The sequence below is a fragment of the Ailuropoda melanoleuca genome, chromosome 14 (genome assembly GCF_002007445.2).
Source record: "Ailuropoda melanoleuca isolate Jingjing chromosome 14, ASM200744v2, whole genome shotgun sequence".
Classification (NCBI taxonomy): domain Eukaryota; kingdom Metazoa; phylum Chordata; class Mammalia; order Carnivora; family Ursidae; genus Ailuropoda; species Ailuropoda melanoleuca.
In genome coordinates, this window is record NC_048231.1 from 20,581,747 (window position 1) to 20,598,749 (window position 17,003).

General features: G+C 38.0%; 1 protein-coding gene across 9 annotated transcripts in view; it reads right to left on the bottom strand.

Moving 5' to 3' along the window:
• The window catches only part of CEP128 (centrosomal protein 128), a 396,639-nt gene that overhangs the window by 76,678 nt on the left and 302,958 nt on the right, over positions 1-17,003 (bottom strand). For all 9 annotated transcript variants that reach the window (XM_034642093.1, XM_034642096.1, XM_034642091.1 and 6 more), the window contains one exon: positions 4,064-4,113. In XM_034642093.1, the coding sequence (XP_034497984.1) occupies positions 4,064-4,113 (50 nt within the window). The remainder of the gene's footprint in view (positions 1-4,063; positions 4,114-17,003) is intronic.

Consider the following 17,003-nt stretch of genomic DNA (forward strand, 5'->3'; position numbering starts at 1 on the left):
CCGCCATCTTAACCTCCCCCCCCCCTCCCATTTTTAAACAGAAAATGAACTCCAGGACAGGGATGGTGGTTTGTTTTTTAATGGGCAGACCTTATGAAGACCAGAAATAGGTGCTAAATCAGAGTCCAGTAGGTGGTATTCATTTGTTTATTTGATCAACAAAAATTTACTGAGTACCTACTATGGTGAGGTGCTGTGCTAAATAGTAGATATTTGGGAACGTGAAAGACAAAAGTGGCTGCATAGGTATGATAGGAAATTACCACTTATTGTATGGTAAATTTTAATTTTAAAACCTAAGCCCCTTAGCTAGGGGAATTCAAGAATTTATTTACTCAATTTTATAATTTTTCCCTTGAAATATGCTTTCCCATGTTTCATGATACTATGAGCTCCTGAAATTATTTTCTCTATGTCTTAGACTATGCAGGATTTTCATTCTTAGCTTGAAAGTTAAGTGTGAGTGTTCCCTATGGTTCTGGCCTAAGTTTTCATCTCTTTATTCTGCATACTTCCCCTGGGAGATCCTCACTGCTCCCATGACTTTTTTTCTTTTTTTTTTTTGTAAAGTAAGCCCTACACCCAACACGGGGCTCGAACTCACGACCCTGAGATGAAGAGCTGTAATCTCCACCTACTGAGTCAGCCAGGCATCCCACTCCTATGACTTTTAGTATCATCTATATGATATGGAGACTAATCTGCTGACAACAAAATCTGCATGTCTAATTCACACGTCTTTTGAGCTCTAGACTCATGAACGAACCCCCTCTTGACAATGCCACTTGATGTTTCAAGGCACCCAAACTGAAAATAACAAAGATTGACGGAATCAACTTCCCTTTCTCTCACTGACTAGCACAACCATCCATGAAGTGGCCCAATCAAGACACCCAGGTGTCATTCTCAACCCTTTCCTTTTACTTCCTAACAACCAATCTCAAAATTCCATGGAATTTTAGATCTTAAGATACATTAAGAAACCACCCACTCCTCTTCATGCTCTTGCTACCACCCAGTCCAGGTCACTATCATCTCTTGTCAAGGTTCCCACAAACATCTGCTTACATGGTCTCTCTGGTTTCAATCTTATCTGCCCCCAATTATTCTGGACTTTGTAGCCAGTTAGTTACCTATTTAAAAAAAATGAAGATTTGAGGGGCACTTGGGTGGCTCAGTCAGTTAAGCTCCTGTGTCGGACTCCCTGCCCAGGGGGGAGTCTGCTTCTCCCTCTCCCTCTGGCCCTTCGTACTGCTCTCTCTCAAATAAATAAATAAAATCTTTAAAAAAAATGAAGATTTGATCATGTTGTTCTCTTCCTTCAAACTCTAAACTGGTTTCCCATATACTCAGGGTAAAATCTTAACTCCTTTATGAGGTCCTCTGCTTACCTCACACACACTCCTGTCTCGCTCTCCTCTCTCAATGCTACATTCCCCCACACCAAGCTTCTCCCACTTCCTCAAACAGGAAATTGGTGTTCTTTTACCTCAGGTCTTCCCCTCTCCTTCACACTGCCTACAACTTTTCTTTACTCCAAACCTGCCAGGGCTAACTCCTGGTTGTCATTTAAATATTGGCTTCCTTTGGGAAATCTACTAGGTTTGCCACTCTACCCTAGCTCACCCTACCCATCGCCTTCAACCTCCTACACTTCCACCCAACCCACCCTATATCTCCACCAAATAAAGGCCAGTGTATTATATGTTCCCACAGTGACTTGTACATCCCCTATAATAGAGTTTTTAAATATTTTATTATTATATAACAGATACTTTCCCAGGGCAGGAAGGCATCAGTAGAAGCAGCTTTCTTTTGTATCCCTAGCACTCAGTACGATGAGTGCCTTGCACAGAAATGGTGCTCAACAAGTATTTGTTCAATGAATGTGTGAAACATCCTTTATTTGGAGAAAACTGGAAAGGGTATAGAGATAAACATCCCCTATCCTCAAAGAGGATGACATTAAATACAGAATGTCTGTTATACATAATTACATGATGATAATGAGTAAATAAAACTGACTCCAATTTGGATACATGGGGATTTGTTAACATTGTAAATTGGAATTAAATATTTAGCTCTCCCTCCTAGGATAATCTAATCCACACTAAACACTTCTGGAAGACAGTTTTATGATTTTATATTATAGATGAGAAAATAGGCACAGCAAAGATAATTGAGTTACTCAAAGTTGCCCAGAAGCGGAGCCACTATTAAAATTCAAAGTCATCAATTTCCAATCTTCCGCTATCATTTTTTTTTAAACTGTTTTGTCTTTGACTCCTCAAAGTTCTACTGTGTGATTATAGGACTTCAACCTAAATACTTTAATAGTCTTCTCAAAACTATCACCTGCAATATTTATAATTTGAATACAGAAATTCAGGAATATAGGTCTTTTCAATGAATTTTCCTCTAGTGTTAAAATGAAAGGTTTCTGTGATGTGTCTCTGCACTCTTGTGCATTCTCAGAGGTGTCAGTCTCTTTGTTCTCAATAGATGTTACCATCAGGCACTAACTGCCACTATGAAGGGCCAGCATTGAACTTCCGGCTGTTGGACACCATACTGGATCCTCTACATCTATAAACGTCCACAGTTAGCTGGCTGGTGCACTCGATTGCACTCACTGGACATTTTGGTAGAAAATGCTGCCAGTTCGTAATAAATATTTGAGAAGCAACAGAGGATATTAAATTTAACAGGATTACTGGTTCCAACATTTGTATTGTGAGAGAAGTAAATGCAAAAAGGTTTGTGCTGTCATTTCAAAAGGCCGTATATGTCCTATCTACTTAATAAATTTGTTTATATGTGTTATTCTGGTAAATACAATGCATAACCAAAGTGCCTCAAAAAAGACTTTACTACCTTTTCAATATATACATTTAGTATACATGGAAGCTTTGCTTTTCATGACTCTGATATTAATTGCTCAGACATAAGACACGGTGAGTATACACTAGAGATTTTTCCTAGCCCCAGACAGGACCAACCAGGGCTGTTTCTTTTTAACCTGACTATAGCTGAAGATATTAAAATTTGATCTGCACAGAATTGTGGCCAACACATGCCCCTTTTTCAGGGATATAGAACTATCTTCTTCTTCATTTTAAGAGCAATAATATACTTTTCTTGTAACAAATACACCATTAAGTAGACGAATCCCCAATTATAGAACATTTCCCTTGCTCTTTGGGCTTCACTTGACCCATCCTTCATTCTCCAGAAGCAAACATCTTTACCTCTAAAGCATTCAAGCCAGCTCATTATATCACTCTTCAGTCCTGCCTTGCAGCTTCCAGGCCAGGGAAGAACTCTAAATGTCCAAAGTATTTACTGTTCTTAATCCCCAGCGTGACGTTAAGTGAATTGGTTCTGTCATGTGAGTATAACTGATTATGTTTCCCCTAATAAAGACAGACACTTGAGTTACCCACCTGCAAGTTAGCCCGATGTAAAAGGAAGAGAGGACTACCACTGTAAGACACCAAGTTAACAACAATTGCTCATATCATGGAACTGTCAATTAAAATTCTAGAGTAATCTTTCCAACACAATTTTCCAGTCCAAGAACTACGTATAAATCCATAGTGATGTAAGAGCCATACGAGGTAAAGTCTTGAGCTCCCTATATGTGTTAATAGTCTTGGTTGGTCATTGGTAAATGACATTCATGGAGCCAGAATACTCTTGACTTTCACTCCGAATGTAGATTTCATGAATTTATCCTCATTCATCAGGCCTGTTTTTTGGGGAAATGACTTTGCAAAGATGTTGCTTTCATTTCTTAATACAGCGGCTCCTATTAAGCTATACCAAGGAATAAAGAATCCTTTCAAGAGTAGCACAGGGGCTGACTTGGCTTCCTGCTTCAGGAGACTACAAATATTATCACATGCTTCTAAAAGGAAGCAAATTCTAACTGGGGCTTTAAAATTCTGACATATTTTTCACTCCATTTGTCAGAGGTCTGAATATGGTAACAATAAAGGCTAACAGAGTAAAAACAAATATTTTTATCCCAAGGATACCTGCCCTATTGGAGAATTTACTTTACCTGTAGAGACTCCATTTCTTCATCTTTTCTGTGGGTCTCCTCCAGGAGATCTGTAAGAAGAAAGCAAAGTGTCCATCAAGATAATGTGAAAATGAGTTGCCTCTTAGTATCAAACCCAATTCAGTCAGGAGCTTGTAAAAACTGTTGCCTGAAAAGAGATTTTGATGTTTAAGTGTGAAAAGGAATGTAAAAAAAATGCCCTCTGATCCTAACTGATGAGATGGGGCAGAGCTCTGGACGCTGCCAATCCTGGGCTAGCTGAGAAGCTCTGGGAGGTCTGGACTCTCTGGAGGTACCAGAGAAGAAGGCCAACTAATTTACAAATCCAAAATCATACCAATATTTTAGGAATTTGGCCCACTGTTTATATAACTCTAAAGTAACCCCAAATTTTCTTTAAAAAAACCCTTCTTTTTCTTTTTAATGAAAAATTAGAAACAAACCATTGCTCTTAAAATAAGCTCCCAAGCCAAGTCCTACCTCTAGAGTCAATTTTTATAACCAAATTAAAACATCCTCGAATAATAGGTGTTATTAATGGAAGCAGAACACCACCTTAATTGTAAAGTCATATTAATTATCATTTCACACTGAGAAGGTGGGAAGCACTGAAGCTACTACATCTGACCAAGAGCTTGGCATCATCTCAGAGAAATTAGTGGCTGGAAGGGAAGGTAGTCAACTGAAGAGAGTTCTGTCTAAATACATGCATATAGCCATGGTATCTCAGTGCCCTACATTAATTTACAAACTTGCTATAAAGGAAAATATATTTGGCAGCCGAATTTTCTGCCTGCAGCTATACCACCCTGTGCTATGATCTTATTAGATCTCACAAACCTAAAAAGGGCTGGGCTGAGTCAGAAGTTGGATGAAAACAGGCAAGAAACACCTACAGCAATGCACATTAATATGAGTATTTGCCTTGCTCTGTGATTGATATAGCTTACCAAGAGGCTGTGCTGCATAAAAGGAAACTATAACTTACAGAAATTCAATATATATCTCAGAAAGGCAAATGCAAATGTTTTTAGCAAGTGCTATACTACATACAGTAGGAAGCAATACTACTGTGAGTAGCCAAGTCACACTGCTATACGTCAGAAATGAACAGGCAATACACCGAAACTTCAGGAGACCTGGCAGATGATATAACTGATGGTGAGACTGCATGGCTAATTCAGCTACTGAGGAGTTGCAAACAATCCCCTCAAGACACAATGTACTGGGATTCAGGAAAAAAGGTGATTTTTGCTCTGTACCCCACAGAGGAGCTGACTTTGGCTCCCAAACTTTCCATAATCAGAGTTACGTCAATAAAGTGAGAGGAGAAAGTCAAGGCTTTAGGCTGCATTTTTAAAGGGGTCTTTGGTTGGCATATCAGGTTCTTTAGCTATATAGAAACCAACTTGGGGGTGGCATATTGTTCAAGTGCCTTCAAAAATTCTTCATCCGGAATCCTTGCTCATTTGCATTGTGACATTGCAGCTGCTACCATGAGGAGGGTCACATGTATCTACTTTCTACATCTCACATCTGGGCTGGCCTCCTGACTTGACTGGATAAATAGAATACAGCAGAATCTGTGCCCATCTGCACTGAGAGTTCAAGAGGCCTTGCACATTTTCACTTTTCCACTTGGAACTCTCTCACACCATAGAACAAGCCCAGGACAACCTGTCGTATGACAAGGGTCCAGGACTTTTCCCACCTATGACACCCTGCAGGTGCCCTTAATCGGCAGCTATCAAATGCCCAGAAGCATAGCTGTCCACTGGCCTGAAGATGATTATGGATGACTCAGAAGGGAAGCTCAATAGAGACCAGACAAACTGCCCAGTGAGCCCAGGGCCAACTCCAACTCACAGAATCATGACCTATATACCTGGAATTGGGGGATGGTTTGGTAACTCACAGCAACCATTTGTTAACTGAATTTATTAGAAGGATATAAGAGTAAATAATAGATGTGTGGGAAAAGAGGATCCAGCCCTACAGAGAGTAACAACTGGTCTGGGATGGTAGGGATGTAAGTAGCATGAACTAATGGGCTTTTATCCTGGGTACCTCTAGTCTTTGTGTCACTCCACTCTGGATGACATTCCAGAAACAGAAAAGCTGATGAGCCTAGCTCAGATCTCTTGCCTACTGCTTGGCTAGGGGAAAGGATGGAGCACTTCACTGATAACCCCAAAAGGATTAAATGAAGAACAGAAAGGATAGTTTCTAAATGAAAGATCAAGGAACTGTTAAAAGAAGGGGAATGGGTATTAGGCTAAAAACAACAGTTTCAGTAAATTGTGTCTTCAGCCCAACTCTCTTGAACATTCACAAGATATAAGATCACTACCATGTCCCTATGTGAACCTGGCCATTTTGATTCACTACTTCTGGATTATTAGAAGGTTCTCTGAGCCGGGCTCCTTGTAGTGAATGACACTGTTTAATGGTACATTGGACTTGGAGTGATGGATAGTAGGGTCCATCAACCATCAAAGAAAACTGATCTTGTCCCTCCAAACTCAACTTGGTATAGCCAACATCAAACACCTTAGCTAAATCATAGCAGATAAAAAATGGGTACTGGATCTCTTGTATAATCAAACTCAGCTCACAGATTTAATAAAATTATAACTGTAAAGAGGTTCAGTCACCCTCAGAACTTCACAGAATTATTGCAATTTAAAAATTATGTTCTCAATTTTTTCCAAATACACAGAGGTAATGTTGCTTTTCCAACAAAGCTAATACCAATTGGAATGCTTGATTTTGGACAGCTGAAAAACAACAAAAAACCCACAAAGAGATTCCTACAGTTGGCATTTAAAATCTAGAACTCCTAGACTTTTGGGAAAGATGGTGGGGTAGGAAACTCACCTCCTCCCATGGCTACAACTAGATACTAGCCACATCAGTGTAAATAACCCAGAAAATGATGCAAAGACTGGTAGAACAGACATTTCATAGCTAAACGTAGAGGAGAGGACACGCGGAAAAGGATAAGAAGGGTGGAGATGCTGTTGGGAGCTAAATAGACCCTCAGACTGTCCTCAGGAGGGAGGAACACCTTGGGCACAAAGAGGGGAAAGAAACAGACCCTCACACCAGAAACCCCAGGCATGGGGAACCTGCACAGGAAAGAAGAATCCCTGTGACATTTGACTTTGAAAACCAGAGGTGCACAATTTCAGGAGTTCTTAAAATCAGTGGCACTTAACACCTGGAACTTTAAAAATAATCATGCTGGGCTCTGGGAGAGCCAGGAAGGCGAGAGGAAATGGAGTCTCTACCCTTAAAGAGACAGCACAACAAAGAGCCTTGTGGAGCTACAGCATAGAAGCAACAGCCTGAAAAATGCCTGGGATATACTCTAGATTGACCGACTAACAACACAGGGACCAAACCCTGTCCACAGGCAAAAATTGGTAGAATTTCTCTCCTTCTGAAGCCACAAGCTTATATTAGCCTGGTGCTTTCCAGGCTATTTTCTACTATGCCAAAGGAACCTGTACAACAGCAAAGCTGGTAAAGAAGAAAGCAGATCAAGAGATAAAGAGTAGGCTGAGGACAAGATCCACCCTTGGCTGAAGCCCACGTTAACTCTTGAACTTCTAACCCTCCTCTCTCCCTCCCTCCATCTCTCCTTTTCTCCCCCTTTCTTCTTTTCTTCCTTCTGCCCTTCCTTCCATCTTTCTCTTCCTTCCCTTCCTTTCCTTCTTGCTTGTACTTCTATTAGGTTTAGTTGGATTGCTGTCAGTTTTAAAAGTCTCTGGTTGCATGGCTGTATTGAGCTTTCTTATCTGTATTCGGAAACTTGGAGAACTCAGAACTAGCAAGAGTGTTCTGTTTTACAGTAAGCACTTCATTCTACAATAAATAAAGACATGAGGCTCAAAGAAGGCAAATGATTTGCTTGAGATCACCTAGTTAGTCTAAAGGCACAGTTAGATCTTTGCTCTCCTTGCAATCCTAGAGCTGTCTCCCTGACATATATATATCACATCAGGCTTTCCTTTGTACCACTCGGTACTTAATTCTACCTTTCTTAATACTGTTATTTTTAAAAATGCACATGTTTGTATTCCTCTGATTTCCTGTAGGAGTTCTCTGCTGTCAACAATCAGGGCTCCGAGGTCTTCATATCCATATCCATATCCTCCCTAACTACTACCTCTCTACCTCTGCTGCTTAACTTGGATCCCCAAAATTGTCTTCTCCACTACATCACTGCTCTGTGCAATTGCTCTCGTTAGGTCCCTTGTTCAGATACACACGTTTGGGAGGATGAACAGAGTTATTAACCCGTGCTGATAAAACACGGCCACTGGGCTTTGCTGAGAAGCAACGATGCTGCAACCACAAGAGGAGACAATATAGGTGAGACCTCCGGACAGCTGATGTGATAGATGCTGTGACAACAGAGTGTGATTAGTGCACCTAATGAGCAATCTTCTTGTTGTTCGGTCTTACCAGCTTTAGAACAAACGGTCAGCACAGAGAAAGTGGAAGGGCTGCCCTGCTCCCTTGCTCACCACTGGCATGTTCCTGTTTTGCTTTATTATTCTCTCGTTTGCTGTTCAATACAAACAGCAATTCAACTGCCATGCAAATTGCTGTGGCTAAATGTGCTTCCATCAACATTAGTTAATGAAAGTTGTTTGTTTGTTTTTCTTTTCTTGGTGAAAAGGGCAGCAGTCCTGCGTATTTCCCTTGGACTGGCTCCAACTCTTTAAATGAGTTGGTACTAACTCATTCTGACATACAGTCATTAGAGAGGAAAAAAATCCCATTTTAAAAAAGCAGGCCATCGTGGATGAGAATTGGAGAATCTGCTTGTGCTGTTTTGTTTTGTTCCACTTTGCATTTCTCTGGCACATTCAGGGTAATATATCATGACCATGTTTTTGGCTAAGACGGTCTACACTACTTCCTTCACAGTTTTTGCAGCTAGCGGTCTGGCTGTTTAAGGAGCTTTGACACTTTTTTATGTTGATTCTGGTTCCTGGTAGCCAAGGGAGCAGACAGGTTGTTTGTTTGTTTATTTGCTTTTAAAACAAAAATCATGTCCAACTCTACATGAGCGACCCATCTATCTAGCAACCTGACCCTTCACAGAAAGGTTGGAGATCAAGTTTAGAAATGAGTAGATTTTTCCTTGTAACCTCTACTACAAAATATCTCATCCATATTATAACTCCACCCAGCTGATGATGGACAGAAAGTTCTAGAAACGAGGGCTTCAGACACGGCAACATTTATAACAGCAGCACTGGACAGAGGAGCATTGGCAGCAGAATATGGAAAATTAATGATTGCAGAGAAAAGCATTTCGCTTCTGGCTCCTACACCTCAGTTAGTAATCAGTGCGCCTGTTCAGTATTACCTGTGTCCTGACATTTACCTAAAACAACAGCGTAAATTCTCAAAAGAATGTAAGCTTTTTAAAAAAGTAAATCTGTGTCATTCGTCTTGTGGGCGGCAGTTGTGGTGTAATAAAATTAATCAAATAAAAGAGCACCTTACAACCCTTCAGAGGTCATAAGTGATGGCCCTAGCCTCCCACAGTTGTATACTAGATACGTGAGACACTAGCTACATGCTAAAGACCAGGACCAATTTCCCTTTTTCTTCTTTGGCTCCCCAGTTATTAGAATCATTAATATTTTAGGGACAGAAGGGACCACTGAAATAACCTAATCCCAGGGTTTTCAACCTTTTATTTTTTAAAACAAGTAGAATTTTGTCTTATGAATGAAATCATATACACTTGCGAGTGTATACAGTATATAAATAAATACAGTAATTTAAAAAGCTGAAAGGAAGCTTCTTGGGTGAAAGCAGAAGAGAGCACCTGGAGGCCAGACTGTCGGGGGCTCTATTCCTACCCTGGGATCAAGCCCTCTGGTGCCGTGGTAGAGTTATAAGACTCTAAATTACGCTGATTGGAAACCATTGGTCTAATCCAACTTCCTCACATTTTATAAATGAGGACTGAGTTCCCAAAAGGCAGAAGCCTCTGTCAATGTCACACAGCTAGTGCATGAACCTGACCCCAGGGCTTTTAAACTGGATCGGGGTCCAGTACTTTTTCTCACAAAAAATTGACTGTCCTCCTTTGCTTTTCAAGATGTACTGAAATGACATATTATTCCAAACTCTATCATAAGTGCTTATACATTGTCCAATGCCTCCCCAAACTGAAACGAAACTTTATTAGAGCAAATTGCATAGCAACGATCTGGGAGAAGACCTATAGTTAATTGCTGTCCAACATGAAATTCCTCAACCCTGGAAGAGGACATCAAAAGATGTGGCTTTGATGGAAAGCAAATACTCAGAATGTTTGAAAAGGCAGTTGTTTTTGGCAAAGTGTGCACATCACACAATGTACAGAATATCTCACAAAATAAAACAACAACAACAACAATCTCTTTAAATAAATGGCTGACAGCTGAACAGTTCCTCTGCTTAATACAATGTTTATCAGGAAATGTTTTTTCTGTTCTGTTATACTAGTATAGGTAAGTAGGATAAATGAATAATAATGTAACTGTACACTAGCCAACATACCCTGAAAATAATCAAATGTGTTATTTTTAAATTGATATATGTAAAACACTTAAAATTGTGTCTGATACATAGTGAAAATTAAATATACGTTAACTGTTACTATTATTTTAAAAATGACCCTTCAGTACGCCTGCTAATGTCAGGAAAATGTGTGAAAAATAATCAGTTGCATTTTAAAACAAATAAACTAAAAAAAGCCCGCAAGTATACTGCATTTAGACTCCATCTATGATTGGTAGCTAAACTCTGCCATATCTACTGCCACCCACTGGCACATATCTGGATATACCGCCATGAGTTAAGAGTTTTCTCATCAGGCCTGACCACAGAAAACACACAGATTAAAACGAAGAACAACATTCACAAAGTATGGCTATCCTCTGTGGTTTGTCTCAGACGCTGAAACAACATACTGGTCTACAGATGGAGCCCAAATAGTCCAATAAATGAAAGGTTTATAATCCACTGTCTGTCTTGGGTATGTGGTAAAACATCCAAATACAGGTACTCATGTTTTATTTGATGTCAACTCATTTTTGGTGAAACTTTCCATCTTGACAGCTTTAGAGATTTAAAACCTCTTCTCCACAAAACGGCTACCCTACAGAAAACAACACAATAATCTACCCCATTCCATCTCATTCTTGGCTCTGGCTTGGAGAAACACCAAAATGCAGAACAAAACGTTCTGACTCAGCCGCCTATTAAGACTTTTATCACTTTTATTAGCAACACAAGCAGAGAAAGTAAGAACATATTCTTTAGTAAATAAGTCACTGTTCTAAATCGGTCTGAGGGCTGTCTTGGTCAATGGGACTACATGTCACAATTAGCAAAATGAGGAAGAGAAGCTCATAATCTATTATAAACACCACTCCAAGAATAAGTTTCATATGCTCATATCTAGCCATAAAATCATGCTTCTTTCTGCATATACTACATCTAAATTGTGTTCACTTAATAGAAAGTTTGGCCTTTTATTTAAATTCCTTAGGTTGGAAGGCAGGTTATCTTAGACCCTGTTTTGGCTCTAGACTCATAAGGTGCAAGTGAGCGTGTATTTTTGGGCTCATAGAAATCCTAGGTTTATGACTTGTTCTTCAATCATCTCCTGTTTATGGAAGCTACAAAAGTTTATGCTGGTTTTTTCAGGCACCTACTACTCAACTGGGCATTTCAGACTCCTGCCTGGGTCTACCCTACATCTACTTCAAACATCATAGACAAAGTCTGAAAACCAAATATGAAGAACAAATCTTGAAAGCAATGAGAGAGAAACAATACTTTAGTTATAGGAGGAAAACAATTAGAATGCTAGCGAATTTCTCATTAGAAACCATACAGCTCATAGCACATTTTTTAAATGCTGGAAGAAAAGAACCGACAACTCAGAATCCTGCAAGCAGTGAAAATATCCTTCAAGAATGAAGGTGAAGTTGAGACATTCTCAGGAAGAAAAATTAAAGTAATTTGTTCTCAGCAGACCTATGCTGAAACAGTGACTATGGAAATTATCCAAAAAAGAGAAAAATGATTTAAAAAAAAAGGAATCTTAGAAGATGAGAAAGAACACAGTAATTTAAAAAACACAGATAAATTCAATAAACTTTCCTTCTCCTATTGATTTTTAAAATTATGTTTCATGTTGAAACAAAACAATCAAACACTATCTGACATGGTTCTAAATGCATCTAGAGGAAATATTTATATTATATATATATATTTAAATTTATTATTTTTTTTAAGTAGGCTGCGTGTCCAATGTGAGACTTTAACTCCTGACACTGAGATCAAGAGTTGCATGCTATACCAACTATACCAACAGCCAGGGCAAAAGAATGTGAAGAAAGAAATTAGCTACACTTTAAACTGGTAAAATGACAATAGCAGTAGACCGTTAAGGCTGTGTATGTACAATGTAATGTTTAGAGCAACCACTAAAAGAGTTATACAAAGAGATGCACTAAAAAACACAATTGATAAAATGGGATTCTAAAGAAAAAAAAAAAAAAACAACCTGCTCAAGTAACCAACAATAACCGTGGGGGCAAAAAGCAGAGAAATAGGGGCGCCTGGGTGGCGCAGTCGTTAAGCGTCTGCCTTTGGCTCAGGGCGTGATCCCGGCGTTCTAGGATCGAGTCCCACATCGGGCTCCTCCACTGGGAGCCTGCTTCTTCCTCTCTCACTCCCCTGCTGTGTTCCCTCTCTCGCTGGCTGTCTCTCACATAAATGAATAAAAAAATCTTTAAAAAAAAAAAGCAGATAAATTAAAAACACAGAAAACAAGCAAAAATGGCAGACTTAAGTCCTAACATATCAATAATTACCTTATATGAAAATGGTCTAAATACACCAATTCAAAGATAGATATTACCAGATTTGAGTGATTTCTCTGCCATTAATCTGTGACATGATTCATGGACGATATGCTTTCTTTAAGGAACTCACTTCAAATATACTGATTTGGCAGGATGTGAGTAAAAAATGAAAAAGGTTACACCATGCAAACATTAATGAAAAAGTCAGGAATGATATATCAATAGGAGACAAAGTAGATTTAAGAGCAAAGAAAACTAACGGAAACAGAAAAGGACATTATATAATGATAACAAGAGCTAATCTACTAAAAAAACATAACAATTTTATATGTGTATATTCTAAATAACAAATCTGCAAAAAAAAAGTGATGAAAAAGCTGATATAACTGAAAGAGAAAATAGAAAAATTCAAAATTAGAGAATTCAGCATCCCTCTCTCAACAAATGATTGTACAACTAGACAGAAAATCATCAAGGATATATAGAAGCACATATCAAAGGTATATTTAAGCATAAATATAACAGGAAAATCTCTAAACATTGGAAACTAAACAATATTAAATAATCTATGCGACAAAGAGAATGTCTCAAGGCAGATTAAAAAAATACCAAGAACTGAATAAAACGATTGTGGGACACAGCCAAAGCAGCGCTGAGAGGTACATCTATAGCACTAAATGTATGCATTAGAAAAAAGGTCTTACGAATACTCTATACCTCAAGAACTTAAAAAAAATAAATAAATCTCAAGCAGCAGAAGGAAGGAAATAAGAAATAACAGAAATCAATGAAATTAAGAAAAGAAAAACAATAGAAAAAATTAATGAAGCAAAGAGCTGGTTCCTCACACAGTTCAAGAAAACTGACAAACCTTTAGTAAGACTGAACAAAAGGAGAAAGAGATATTGAGACAGAAAGAAAGGGGTGGGGGGAAGTTACCAATATCAGGTATGAACCAGGGGATATCACTACAAATCCTGCAGATATCAAAAGGATAATAAGGGAAGACTATGAGCAACTCTTCGTATGTAAATATGAGAACATGGATGAAATGAACCATTTCTTTAAAAAGCATAACTTACCCAATATAAAACACATAATTTGAATAGCCTGTAACTATTAAGGAAATTGGATTTGTAAGTGTAAAACTCCCAGAAGAGAAATATCCAGGCCAGAAGGTTTCACTGGTGAATTCTACCAAATGTTTAAAAAAGAATTAGCACCAATTTTACATAATCTCTTCAGAAAACAGAAAAAAAGGGAATACTTCCCAATTCATTTTATCAAGCTAGTATTACCTCAGTACCAAAAATATACAGTAAAAAAAAAAATAAAGAAAAAAATTGCAGCTCCCTCCTAAATACAGATGCAGAAATCCAAAACAAATATAAGCAAATAGAATTTAACAACATATAAAAAGAATTATATTTCATTACTAAGTTGGATTTATTCTAAGGATGTAAGATTGGTTCAATGTTCAAAAATCAGTCAATATAATCCATCATCCTAACAGAGTAAAGACGAAATATCACATAATCATATCAATCAATGTGTAAAAATCTACCTGACAAAATTCATAACACATTCAAGATTTTTAAAACAACTCAGAAAAAAAATACAAGGGAATTTTCTGAACCTGATAAAGAGTACCTACAAAAAACCCTACCACTAACATTATACTTAACATTAAAGAAAGATGAAAGATGGAATAGTTTCCCTTTAATATCAGAAATAAGGCAAGAATGCTTTTTCTCACAATTCTTATTCATCATGGTTTGGGAAGACCTTTCTAATGCAATAAAACAAAGAAATAGAAGGTATACAAATCAGAAATTCTCTATGGAAATAAAATGTAACTAGAGTAGCTAAAAGAGTTTTTAAAAAAAAGAGTAAACTGGTAGAAATCAGTCTACTCAATTTCTAGGTTTATTAAATAGCTACAGTAATCAAGACTGTGTGGTCTTTGTGGAGGTATATATACAGAGATTAATGGAATAGACAGAGAACCCAATTACAGAAAATGGAGACAAGATCAGTGGTTGTCAGGAATTAAAGATGGAGCGAGGGTGAACGGGAAGTCAGTGTGGCTATAAGAGGCAACATGTGGGATCTTCCTGTGGATGGAAATGTTCTGTATCTTGATTGTATCAATGTCAATATCCTGGTTGTGCTATTATACAATAGTTCTGCAAGGTATTTCTGGATAAGGGGATCTTTATATATTATAGGATCTCTTGACAGACTCACAACTTCATGTGAATAGAAAATATCCTCAAAATAAAAATTTCAATGAAATTACTGTTATTTAACATAGTACCAGAAGTCCTAGCCACAGCAATCAGACAACAGAAAGAAATATAAGGCTTCCAAATCAGCAAGGAAGTAAAACTTTCACTCTTAGCAGATGATATAATACTCTATAAAGAAAACTCAAAAGAGTCCACCATAAAACTGCTAAAACTAATAAATGAATTCAGTGATTTTCAGTGAAAATCAACATTCAGAAATCTGTTACATTTCTATACACCAATAATGAAGCAGTGGAAAGATAAATTAAGGAATCAATCCCATTTACAATTGCCCCCAGAACAATAAGATACCTAGGAATAAACCCAAAGAAGTGAAAGACCTGTACTCTGAAAACTATAAAACACTGATGAAAGAAATGGTATATGACACAAAGACATGGAAAAATGTTCCATGTTCGTGGACTGGAAGAACAAATATTGTTAAAATGTCTATATTACGGGAGCCTGGGTGGCTCAGTTGGTTAAGCGGCTGCCTTTGGCTCAGGTCATGATCCTGGAGTCCTAGGATGGAGTCCGGCATCGGGCTTCCCCCTCAGTGGGGAGTCTGCTTCCCCCTTGATTCTCCCCCTCTCGTGCTCTCTCTCTCTCAAATAAATAAATAAAATCTTTAAAAAAATGTCTGTATTACCCAAAACAATCTATACATTTAATGCAATCCCTATCAAAATACCAACAGCATTTTTTCACAGAGCTAGAACAAACAATCCTAAAATTTGTGTGGAACCACAAACACCCCAAATAGCCAAAGCAACCTTGAAAAAGAAAAGCAAAGCTGGAGACATAACAATTCCAGACTGCAAGTTATATTACAAAGCTGTAGTAATCAAAAAAGTATGGTACTGGCACAAAAATAGACACATAAATCAATGGAGCAGAACAGAAAACCCAGAAATGAAATCACAATTATATGGTCAATTAATCTTCGACAAAGCAGGTAAGAATATCCAATGGGAAAAAGGCAGTCTCTTTAACAAATGATGTTGGGAATACTGGACAGCAATATGCAAAAGAATTAAACTGGTCACTTTCTTATATCATATGCAAAAATAATTCAAAATGGATTAAAGATCTAGCTGTGAGACTTGACATCATAAAAATCCTAAAAGAGAGCACAGGCAGTAATCTCTAACACTGGCCGTAGCAACTTCTTTCTAGATGTCTCTGGAGGCAAGGGAAACAAAGCAAAAACAAACTGTGGGAGTTTCATCAAAATAAAAAGCTTCTGCACAGTGTATGAAACAATCAACAAAACTAAAAAACAACTTAGGGAATGGGAGAAGATATCTATAAGTGACATATCTGATAAAGGGTTAGTATTCAAAATATATAAAGAACTTATAAAACTCAACACCCAAAGCAAATAATCCAATTTAAAAATGGGCAGAAGACATGAATAGATATTTTTCCAAAGAAGACACCCAGATGGCCAACAGACACACGAAAAGATGCTCAACATGACGGATCATCAGGGAAATACAAATCAAAACCACAATGAGATATCTTACACCTGTTTAGAATGACTAAAATAAAAAACCACAAGAAACAACAAAGGTTGGTGAGGGTGTGGAGAAAAAGGAACACTTGTGCACTGTTGGTGGGAATACAAACTGGTGCGGCCATGGTGGGAAGTAGTATGGAGATCCCTCAAAAAATTAAAAACAGAACTACCACATGATCCAGTAATTCTACTACTGGGTATTTACCACCAAATGAATATGAAAACACCAATTCAAAAAGATAGTA